This window comes from Prinia subflava, chromosome 3 (assembly GCF_021018805.1).
Source record: "Prinia subflava isolate CZ2003 ecotype Zambia chromosome 3, Cam_Psub_1.2, whole genome shotgun sequence".
Lineage (NCBI taxonomy): Eukaryota > Metazoa > Chordata > Aves > Passeriformes > Cisticolidae > Prinia > Prinia subflava.
In genome coordinates this window covers 56,145,773-56,158,038 of record NC_086249.1, presented here as the reverse complement: position 1 = coordinate 56,158,038, position 12,266 = coordinate 56,145,773, and the positions used below count along the sequence as shown (strand labels likewise).

Sequence of the window (12,266 nt, the reverse complement as noted above, 5' to 3'; positions counted from 1 at the left end):
CGGGCCTCCCTTGCCTCTTGCTTTGCTATATCCTCACAGTCAGGTGATAGGAAAAAGTAGCAGCAAAGGATAAACTGTGCTGTAAGCTGGAATTGCTGTGGAGACCACCATTAACCTGTAATTCTGGGCATTATTCCTTCCATTTCCCTTCTTACTTATACCGTGCTTATACGAGACATTTCAGATTTGTATGGCTTCCATTAATCACTGTATAGCAAAGTAATCATTTCAGTCACTTCTGTGATTGTGTAAGAGAAAGAATGAAATTATTAGTTTAATTTCTCCTTTTTAAAATTATGAATTTTTTACCACAAGCATTATCTTGCAAAAGTCATACTACAGAACTAAGCATTATTTGTATAATAATTTGTGGTTTAGTTTCTCAGTCTCCATCCAAAGAGATGCACCAAAACATACTCTTTTTTTGCCAATTTTGTGGCAAAAGAGAGTTTTTATTTAAGGAGTTCTGCATCCAGGTTATTATTCCAGTGAAACAAAATAATTGAAGGTGGTCTCACAAGTCCTATGTCCAGCGTCTCTTTAGTATGTAATTTACCCCAATACGTTAAAGGAAGCATTTTAAAACTGCTGTTTTGTAAGTGTAGTCACAACCGAAAATTTGGGGGCTATTGTTGTAGTCACTGAATATAATGTACCAGAATATTCCTCCAAAGAATTGTTCTTTAAAAATGCTAGTTTTAGCTTTTCAGGGATGTACATACATATATATATATATATATTTTTATAAAAAGGAAGTATAGGTTATTGTATTATTTAATGAGCACCGGATGCAAACCCAAGTTCAGAGGTGCACCATCCCTTTTTCTGTGGCCATATTTAGGGACTGTAACCAAATTTGTATAATGTATGGCTTCATATCCTTCCTCCAAGGTAAAAATATAATTGGAAGCAATCCATGTTATTTTCAATACCTTTCTAAGATCAGAACATGCCCAATTTGTGATAGCAGAAGCTAAAATAAAAGTAAGCCCTCATATTTATTCACCTTGTCATTTAGTTTTTGGCTTCTGGTACATCTTCTACCTGAAACAGCACTTTTCTAAAGAATATTGATCTGTAATTATCACTTGTTCAGTAATTCTCATTACACTTGGAGGTGTTAGAAGTCAGCCTGTGAGGAGGGTCGGGAGGCTGGAACCATTTGCTAATCTTTATGTGGTCATGCAAAGCAATAAGGAAAAACAACCTTCAGTCAAGCAATACTATATTCAAAGGCACCTCTTAGGCTGCCTTATAGATTTCCTCATGTCTGCTCACCTTCTGCTTTTTCCCTGCTGGAATTTGTCCCTCCCCATCACTAGCCAAAAACATGGCAAAAGTGAACTTATTTTCCATATAAGGAGCCAAAGGAGACAACAAGAGACCTTGGGAAGCAATGGTGCTAGCAATATTTACCTCAGCAGCCTGGGATTATTTGCTTATTTGGTCTTTCCTGCTAAATTGCACTCTTCCTATGCTAGACAGCAGCTTTAGAATAGTAAATTGTGGAGTTAGTTCCTCTTGAGATCCATAAGACACTTCACACCTCTCAGAATAGCTGAAAATCAGACAAACAGTCACCTTTAATCTAATTACATTGAGTTTTTCAAGCCTTCTCCACATTCAGGGCAAGAATCTTGATTCAAAATGACTGAGGATCTGTTTTCTTCTTGTGGCATCACAGGCTGAGGGCTGAGAGTGCATCAATGCATTAAACTTATCTGCTTTATTGCCTTCTCTTTTATTTCTTAGATTCAGCTCTCTATCATTTCCACCTCTGCCCCCTGCATCAGTTGTGTGGAGGAGGCAGCTCCTGTGAAGTTTTGACACTGGCTTCTCTCTGCTGTCACCCAGGCTGGGGCAGAGGGATCTGGGTGGGCAGCAGCAGGGCTTGGGGACCACAGGGGAATTTCCCTCCCTCAGTGAAGAGGGCAAAAACTGCAGACACTTGTGACTTTGATTAAAAGCTGCATCTAATTTTGAGTTTTGAAGGCAACTGGAGAACTGGACCAGTTATCCAATTGCTCCTGACAAGGAGAAATTTTCCTGGGTTTGTAGAACATTCTTGTAAATGGCTGGATGGCAGAAACTTGGTTTGGTAGGAAGAGCACTTGAGTTGCCCGTAGGTGGCTTTGTGGTTGGTATTAAATGGGTTTATAATTCCAGTTATCATTGATAAATATTTTAATGCCTTCAAATCTGGGGAGAGAAGAATAATGTTCTGCATTATTTTTTTCTAGAAATGCTTCCTAGAACAACTACATCTCCTTGCTGTTATGTATGAAATGAGAAATGTCTGAGTTCTATCATCTGTTACTCATAAATAGAAATTACAGACCTGTTTTTTCTCTTTTCTTTAGCATGTCTAACACTAGAGATCTAATGGGATTTTTTTCCTAAGTGTGGTTATGTACATATTCACCTATTCATAGTCAGACACTCAGGACACCATTTTGAAGCTAAATTAGATAGTTGTGAGTCTATAATGAATGCACCCACTAGATACCAAGTTAAAGTTTAGATGAATGTATAGAAGTAATTATCTAAATAAGATGTGAAACATTTTACTTGAAAAAGTTGATAGTTTTTAAGACCTACAAGAGGAATAATACTCTGCAATGCTCTCTGTTCTTATATAATAAGCATGAAGGAATAATAACAGTCCCTACAATAATGGAGACTCATACAATAATGAATATTAAATTTTTTTCATACTTCTTTGCAGGTCTGACAGCAGCAGCTGCAGCAGCAGCAGCTGCCACCAATGCTGCCATAGCAGAAGCAATGAAAGTGAAAAAAATCAAATTGGAAGCTATGTCCAACTATCATGCAAATAATAACCAGCATGGAGCAGACTCTGAAAATGGAGATCTGAATTCAAGTGTTGGTAAGTTTCAGACATAGCATTATTATGCATCCATAATACTAAGATATTTTATTAAAATGGTGATCTTTCTGAACTTCCTTCTGAAGTCCTTGATTTAGTGTAAAAAGGTGCGTATTTTTTTTCCTTTTCTTAATGTTTTTAGATTTGTTTTTTACCTGACCTTTACACCAGCATTCAGTTCCGTTGTTACTATTACAGAAACATTCTTTTCTTCGCAGGCTACTTTTGCAGACTCCAGTTAATATTTTCCATGAAAGAAAGTGGTTTGATTGCTTAGAGTTCATTTTTCAAAGTACAGGTGGAGTGACAGATGATGGTGTCAAAGCGAAATTTAACAATGTCTCCTGCTCAGTGTGCTGGGTATCGACTTTAGGTAATTCAGAACACAAGCTTGAAAGCAAAATATTTCATACTTTCATGTGCCCTGTGACAAAAGGAAAACATACATACACAATAAATTCTGCCATGCTCTGCAGTTCCTATCATATTTTATTTTAATAAACTTGTTCTTAAAATGTAGTTAACATTTTTTTCCATTTCTTAGAGCAGCCATCAGCAACTCTAGTTCTTTTTCAAAAAAGAATTGTTTCAGTATACTTTATTCATTTGTTTGGACAATTTGTTTTGCTAAAGCATACTTCAAAGCTAGGATAACTTTTTGTTGTTGTTGATTAAATCTTTAATCATCTGTGTGTGTCTGCTGTAAAATGTTTTGTTATGCCATTTCATTGTATTGGATCCTTTTATCATTTTGAGACAGTATTAACTCAGCAACAGAAATTCAATGACAGAGAGGTACGTTTAGAAGACTGCAGGGAAGATTGGTATATACTGGAATAAAATGGCCTCATATAGGCTTTTTTGTTTCTATTTTGGTCCTTTGTCTAGATTTTTTTTTGAGTTTTTCATCTTCTAAATACATTGACTTTTAGAAGGTACGTACTAGCCTTAACATCAATAAATACATGTTTGTGAGCAGTGTTTCTGTACAATTCAGTAGGCATCAGCAGGGTATTATTAAGAAATAATATGAATTGCAGTTCAAAGAACAGGTTCACGTGGGCACATACTACTGTAAATAGAAACAATATGCAGCATTACTGCATAAGGAGATTATATGATTGGTTTTGTTTTCCTTTTAAATAAAGGCTTTAAAAATACCTCTATGATGGGGAAGAAAATTGTCATAAATAGTGTGTGAGTACTCAGATACCAACATATGCAGTTACTTGAATACAAGTGTAAAGATTGTTCTCTTGGAGAGAAAACAAGAGAGGGTAGAGAGCAGGTGTCTTTGAAATCTGGGAGGAGGAGATAGGTACAAATGAAGTGGAAGGACCAGGTGGCCTCTAGCACACTGGGAGAAAAGTGAAGCAATGAGGAAGGATGAAAAGTGTAAATACAAACTGAGAAGATAAAGAGTGTGTACTAGAACTAGAAGCTAATTTAGATTTTCAGGCTTAGATGAATCCATTACCTGAAATAAAAAGTTCAAATACTGGTTTGTGGAGCTGCTATTGAACTTGGCAGTTCCAGTTATAAACCACATGTGCATCCATGGGGATGGAAAAGTTAACAGGTAATAAACATCTAAACCACACAGAGTATTTGCAGAAGAGTGGCTAGAAGGAATATCTGAACTTCCTCTGAATAAAAAAGAAAAATATCTATTTTGAAATCCTTGTTTTAGGCATAATTTAGATAACTAATATGCTCTTAGACAGCCTAATCATTTTCCCTATTTAAGAAAATACATTCTAGCTATTTTAGTAAGGCAAACTTAGCGAAGCAAGATTATTTATTGTCATTGTCAAAATTTCCTCTCAGCCCCTTAACTTACTTGTTAGCTTCAGTTAATTTCCCAATTTAACTGAATGAAGAATTGAGTTAATTTTGTTCAGAAAAAAATGGCCCTTCTGAGTCGAGTGAATAGCTTTCCAGTTGTCTCCATTCCATGAGAAATGGTTCTGAAAACAGAGTTTTCTTGTCTGTGCATCTTGTCTTGAGCTGCACCCTTCATGCAGATGATTTCTCAAAAGCAATTTTCTTTCATTTGTTTATTTTCATGATGAACCCTGTCTAGTGTCCAGTGTTGGTCATGCATATGGAATCAGGGAATTACTCCTACTGCTAGTAATGTCAGGGTATTATTAGGTTCATTAAAAGTTAAGTTCTTTGTTTATTAGTTGCACTTTTGAAAATTAGCACACTGTATTATCTTGACAAGAATTCATATTTCAAGGGTGTTGCTTTGTAGTAGGTGTGTACTCTTTCTTCTCCTGTATTTTTTCAGTGTGTTTATTTATGTATTTTCAAATAAATATTACCAATGCTATATACCATTAATGTTTTAGATTATAGCTTGCTAGGTAAGAATATGAAATATTGCATTACTGAATGTTGACAGGAGGAAAGAATAAAACTGAAGAAAACAACCTGATTTTACTTTATATTTTAAATTAGGTTATGTGCCTGACCAAACTGAAAAGGAACAAATGATCCAACTAGGCTAAAAGCTTAACTGATTCATCTTAGCCCATATGTAGTAGACATTATGGTGTGCATGGATCAATCATCCTGTGCTCCAATGCCTACATAAAGGCAGATAAATAAAATAAGGACCCTTAATTTATTTATCTTATCTTATCGACTTGCCGGGTTTACCTCCAAATTGTCTTGCTTTTTTGGTTGTAATCAAATGCCTAATGTGAATTACAGAAATAATTCTTATAGTTGAATGTTGTATAATTATACAAAGCACTACACAAATTTATTTACTTGGTCCTTTGAAACAATGGCCAAAAGGTTAGTCAGTGAAGGGAGTTAAAGGAAGCCAATGACACTAATAAGTAATTATTTTATATCTCTTCAGTTTTGCTGGTAACCTTGAGCTTGCATCCTCCCACCAGAATTATCATTTTAGAAGGGGGAAAAAAATAGAAAAAAAAAAGAGATTACAGAGGAATCAGAGTGAGGTATTAGCACACTGAGTAAAATATATGGCTACAACGCCTTTCTCCCCCATCCACAATCAATTGGATTCTTTTAGTTTAATATTTACTTGCTAAGATGAGATGCTAGTCTGCATGGTGATAAACAGTCTGCTGCTGGCATCTGAAGGTGACCTGTCAGTTCATATGGACAAATCTCCTGCTTACTGAAATGTACAAAATAAATCATTAAAGCAGGCAGGTGCTCATTCCCAGATTTAAATCACCATAGATTTATGATTTGAATTAATGCTTCATTTGGTCATAGAAATAGATGCTGAGACAAATGATATGCAGTGGTTGGGGCTTCCATACTGTAGCCATCCTAATATTGATTACTGAGATGTCTTTGCAATCTCTTGTTTATATCAAGTACTGTCTTGTGACAGCTTGGCTGATATGAGCTACATTGCAGATAAGAAGGAAAAATGTCCCGGGTTCTTTTTAGTGGCAATTCTACATACAGCATGCAGGGTAGATAAATTATTGGGGTTTTGTTTAAAAAATGAATTCTGTAGGGCAGCAAAGGAAAAAGAAAGATTATGCTGTGTGTTGGGGATTTGGTTTTTTTTTGAATTTGGTGGGGGGTTTTTTGTTTTGTTTTTGATTTGGTTTTGTTTTGGGGGTTTTTTTGTTTGGTTGGTTTGGTTTAGTTTGTTTTTTTAAATTAATTGGAGAATGAAAAGAGAGTGGCAAGGTCAAATTTTAAATTTCACTGGCAGGGTTCTGTTTGTCATATTAACATCTTAGTGTGATATTAGGATCAGGTGTATGCTTACCATCTGATGCTCTGAAGCAATGGATAGGTAAAGCAGATCTGTCATTTCCTTGCTGCTTAAGTACTTACTGCCCTGCTGTCCTACTTCATTAACCTGCAGAAGCAAAAGATAAAAGCCTTTGAAAATAAATACCTTTCAAAAGCTATTTTTTGAGCTAGAGTTTGCTATCTATAACTTGTTAGGAAGTGAAGAACTGTTCGTATACTTCTGCTTCCCGAACATTTTATATAATGAAAACACTATGCATACACTTTAGGGAATACTCAAAGGATTTGTTAAGACCTTTGCCACTTGCTAAAATATGACTCATAAAACTTGTAAACAACTATCAACAATAGTAAATTACTTGCTTAGCAGGAAATGAGTTCATATCTATTCAAAATGTGATCTCAAAACAGATGTCCCAAGAAAATGTCATTGTTTAAACTATGTTCATACAAAAAAAATGCTATTATTTCTTTAAGGAAGTGAAGCAATCATGAAGACTTTGGTGTTCTTAATTTCTAAACACAGTTAGGAAATACAAAGCAACATTTTACACTTGGATAGCATGTTAATCCATAAACAACCACAAAATGTGTTGAAAATTAAGAGATTTTCTTGGCATGTTAGGTTTCCTCTTCATCTGCATTACCTTGCAATATTTAAAATTATGAAACAAATACAAGGCTTCCTGTGATGTGTTGTTCAAAAGTAATGCTTACTTGTATACTATTCCTTTCTTTCATCCAGAATCAGAGATAAAATGATTTAGGTGAAATTATTTTTCTCTGGTGACCTTGCCCAATAATAGAACAGTACAAAATGCAGTAATTTCCTTTTTCTAAACACACGTGTCTATTTTAAGGGAAAGAATTACTTTTATGGTTCCAGGAAAAAGTCTTGGAGACCTTGAAAAAGCAAATAAAAGGAAACAGAGAATGCAGGCCACTGAGCACAGCTCTGCAGTTGCACATCTGATTCTCTGCCTTGGCAATGTTAATGAACCTCAAATCCTCCCTATAATTAGATGAGGGAATTGCTTATATTTTCAAACAGATGATGCTGCTGTAATGAAACGATTGACAGGGAACTTAAAAGTGTCTACAGTAGTCATTTAGTTTCTGGGTTTTGGGTTTGGGGATATTTTTTTTTTTTTTTTTTTTTTTTTTTTTTTTTTTTTTTTTTTTTTTTTTTAATGTAAAAGAAGATTGGCTGTAGATACAGGTCCTGGGAGAGGTAGTAATTTACACAGAATGCTATGACAGGTGTCTTTGTATAGCATGGAAATAAAATGGAAGACAGAGGAATGATGGGCAGGTATGGCAATTTTTTGGGAGGGGGTGTCCTGTGCTTATTCTGCCTGGGTTCTTTAAAAGGGGCCGAGACTCAAGAGATGGATCCGGATTGAGTGCACAGCTGTAACTGCTGATGAGCTAATTGCTCCTTATCTCTCAGCCCCATTCATCTTCATTTTTTACCAATTACTGAGAATTATCTGTGTTCTCAGTTGGATATGGGAGTTAATCCTTTTTGGTTAAGCTGGCAGTACTGTGAGCAGATTCCAAATCATAGGGTGAAAAAGCCAGAGCAAGCTTGTTCTCAAACTCTCTCCAGTTCAATGACAGTATCACTAGTTCATAAGAATTTTTCTATTATTTAACAGATTAAACACTGATTTTTTTTTTTTTTTTTACTTTTATACTATTATTAATATGTATTTTTCTCTTAGTGTAAACTGAATATGTATATTCCTAGGTGGATGTGTTTCCTTTCTAAAAGCATTCACTTGGAAAAATGAAAATAAGATAAATATTAACTTCAGACCAGAAGGATTCTTTGTGGAATGTCATTGTTTATTGTATGATACATAGCACTTCTTTTAATGACAAGACTGTGCATGCAACTTTGACATCGTGGGACATAAGGCAAATGCTTGTCAATGACAGATATCTACTTCTGTAAATTTGTTTGAGATCTGTGGGTGAAAAGTGCTGTCTAGGTGCTTGCAAAAGCATAATCATACAGCCTTAAGGACAAATGTGCTATGTTGAGCACATCGTATTTCAAGTTAAAGGAATGCTTTTATGAAACTGTGCTTCGGGAACACACAGAACACCAGAAACAGATCATTTAGTCATAATCAGGTCACTAAGCTTTTTCTAGAATTTGCTTGTCACGGGAAAAAATCTTGCATCTTATAGCTAAAATGTAATGTTTATCTGTCAACCAAGAATATAATTTCTCCATATCTGTTTCCCTAGCCTTTAATTGTGATAGTTAAATTTGCTAAACAAGGCCATGAACTGGTTGTTATGATCTGAGCACCAGTTAGTGAATTAGGGGAATTATTAGCAAAGATTCAGCATTTCATGTTGGAAGGTCAGTTGTGCCATAGCAGTTCCCTCATCTAGATTAAATCTTTGCTGTGAAGTTCATTGAAACAAATGTAGACATTTGCATCTGAGTCACCTTAGACTCAACAGATAGCAATAGGCAGTTGTAGGGGTGATCCATCTCATCCTAAAGTAGATGGCAAAAGTAGATCAGATGAATTGCACCTTACAAGTGCTTAGTCATGCAACTACTGAGTTGTAGTTACATAAAGAAAGGTAAATGAATGGATCTCACTCTCAGTGCATGCAATTAATATTTTCTGGAATGAGATTTGAAGATTTGAAGGAGGTAACAGGTCCTTTTTAAGACAGTGGTACAGTCATGGCAAAATAGTGCTTGAGGCACAGTGAAATAGAAAAGAAAAAAGAAATAAATCTGCTCTTCAGAAAGAGCAGATGAGAAGTTTAGCTATTCACACAGAAAACTATTTAGCTATAAATATACTCATAAGTTTTCCTGATTGCATAGGTATTTGCTTCTGAAAAGAATGATTTTACCTACATGAAGCATACTAGAGAGCAGGCTTCTAAAATTGCAGAAGCAAAAGCCGCCAGTGTGACATTTGTGCTTTGAGCTTACTATGAAACTGTGTTGAGTTCGTGTAAAAATCTAAATTAATAAGTCTATCTTGTCAGCAAGATTAAAAAAAAAAGACTATTTATATTGTTTGATCACATTTACTTTATTTCCTGTTCCATGCAAAATAATCCTAATTGGATAAATAGTTGGATAATTTAATCTCCAATGTGATTTATTTTCAAAATGCATACTTTATTGTTCTGGCTATTTTTTCTTTTTATTAGTGCCTTGTATGAATGTATAATAATAACACTCTAATGAAAGTGTTAAGCTTTCATTCAGTTTTGTTTCATAGCTCCTTGTTATCTGCAGCAGGTATAGTAAAACATTATATTGTGGTGTGCTGTGTTAAGAAACAAAGGTTTAATACACACCTCATTTTGTTAAGTAGTTATGCTAGTCTATAGGATCATCATAAATAATAACTAGAAGCTACTTTTTAAAAAGAAAACATTAAAACTTCAGGGTTATTAGTTCAGTTGTAGGAAATAATGCTCTAGTGGAATAAGTGACAAGTTAACATATCTGTCATACAAGAATTGAATTGTCATTAAGAAATCGTGTCTTTTTTTCTGTGTTACAGACATGTAAACATGATATATTATGCATAAAAATATTTTATCCATAGTTATATAGATATTTAAGAAATGCAGAATATTTTCATTCAAATTCAGGACAAAGGACTAAATAGAGCTGCATTTATTTTTGGGACAGAATTAAAAATGTGCATCCTTTTCTGACTGGTGTGTATGTTTCACAATGATGTGAACTAGGCAACAGATAGTTTTAAAGGTAACTTCATAATGTTGAATATGTTGAATCCTTGGGGGGTTTTGTTTAAGCAGAATATCCTGGGGTGAGGGGCGGAAAGAAGTGTGCTTTCTAGAGACTCAGACTGTATTTGCACACATGCCTGCATGTGTCTGCGTTCAAAGGAGCATTTTTGGAGTTTCTCCAGGTGACGGGAAAGGCAACCATAGGGCCCAAGTCAGGCATCTGCTGTAAGAAATTTTCTCAAATTGGGTCTGTGCACGTAGAAAATTGCGTACTCTGGCAGTTCCTTAAACCTACATTTTATAGGTCCTTTCCCATCAGCAATGTCAGCGGGATGTACATGTAGATACATTGCCCTTGTCTCAGAGTTTGCATTCAGGTCTTAGAGCTTCAACTTTTTATGATCAGGAAATCCATTAACACATCTATGTGATAAAGCAGATAAATGAGGACCACATTGCTGCAAAAATCAGAATGGGAAATAACTGCCTCTTTTTAATGGAAATAGGCAATGTGTACAGAAGAGGAAGGGAACAGGCAAGCAAGGGGAGGATGCAGTACTATGTGAGGGGAAGTAGGCAGTTTATCCTAGAGGTCAGAATTTCTTCTTGTTTCTTTTAAGCTCTTCATGTGATAGTAGAGGCAAAGCATTGATCATGCTCTGAGGTTGCATGTCAGACATGTACATAAAATTTTCTCTTTGCTGTTGACTGCCAGTCCAGTTTATATCTGAATATTCAATGACTAGAACCACAGGATTACATACTTCCATAGAAAACCAACTCCACATATCTCTTTTGTAAAATGTATCGATCATCTTATTTTTATGCTGAATACCGATATTTTTAAAAATGTAGAATTAAGTTATTGGATAGGAGAAAGTACTAGGAGACCTGTGCACTTTTCTGTTCAAGCAAAGGAGGAAATTGCATGACCTCCTAAAAATTCAGCTTTTGTACAGTCTCATGCAGTCTTTTAGGCTGCAGAAACAGTGTAGCCATTTAATTTAACCTGGCTCTTTCCCTTTTTGCCTTAAAACCCAAAAGTGTCTGAAGTTGGAAGTCCTGTAAAGTGCAGCCCCGTGCCTCTGGTGAGGTGAGAGGAGGTGTCTGTTTCACAAGCAACCCTCTGAGTGTCTTAATCATGTATTAACTGAACAACATGCCTGAAAAAAGAAAGCTGAATAACATAAAATTCAACTGGTAGTACCTTGAATAATCCATGTATATTTTTGACAGTTAAGATGGAGACAATAGGAATACTTGATGGACCAGACAGGAGGGAACAGAAAGGATTTTAGCATGGTTTTCTCTAACAGCAGGCCATAATCGAGATGCAGACCCTTGCATTTATTCAGTGCTGAGAGAATTACTAGTTTGATAACGACTAGGAATGTTGTTATTAAAACAGTATGTGCAGTTCATTTTCAACAGTTTTGAATTAGAGTCTGCACTAATGAAACGGATACGGTTTCTTTCACAAAGGGCAGATCTGTTAGTTAATATAGCTGCAGCAGTGCCTTGTGGACCATGCCTTTAGCTCTATTTGTATTTCACAGCATGATAAGCAAAGAGTGTTGATTTTCAAGGATCCTGCTGATGAAAGGTAATGGCATTATTACATCTTTATCTCAAAAACAGAACTGCATGGTAAATGATTATTTTTTTCCCCAACCCCCTTTTTTCATTTTTTTTTTGTTGTTGCACAAAGGATTCCTTGCTTACAATCCTTTTTTTTTTTATTTCTTTGAATGATTTTAGCCTTGGAAATGATATGTTATTATTTAATGTCTGCACAGCAAGCCTGAGAGCACCTAATAGCGAATGGATTGGAAGTGAAGTGCCTCCTGCTCACAGATATGGATCGGCTCAGTCACACGCT

The 12,266-nt window shown here is 35.4% G+C and overlaps 1 protein-coding gene across 6 annotated transcripts in view; it reads left to right on the top strand.

Annotated features, from left to right (window-relative positions):
* The window catches only part of DACH1 (dachshund family transcription factor 1), a 353,355-nt gene that overhangs the window by 181,001 nt on the left and 160,088 nt on the right, over positions 1–12,266 (top strand). For all 6 annotated transcript variants that reach the window (XM_063392205.1, XM_063392207.1, XM_063392206.1 and 3 more), the window contains exon 3: positions 2,726–2,887. In XM_063392205.1, coding sequence (XP_063248275.1) covers positions 2,726–2,887 — 162 coding nt within the window. The remainder of the gene's footprint in view (positions 1–2,725; positions 2,888–12,266) is intronic.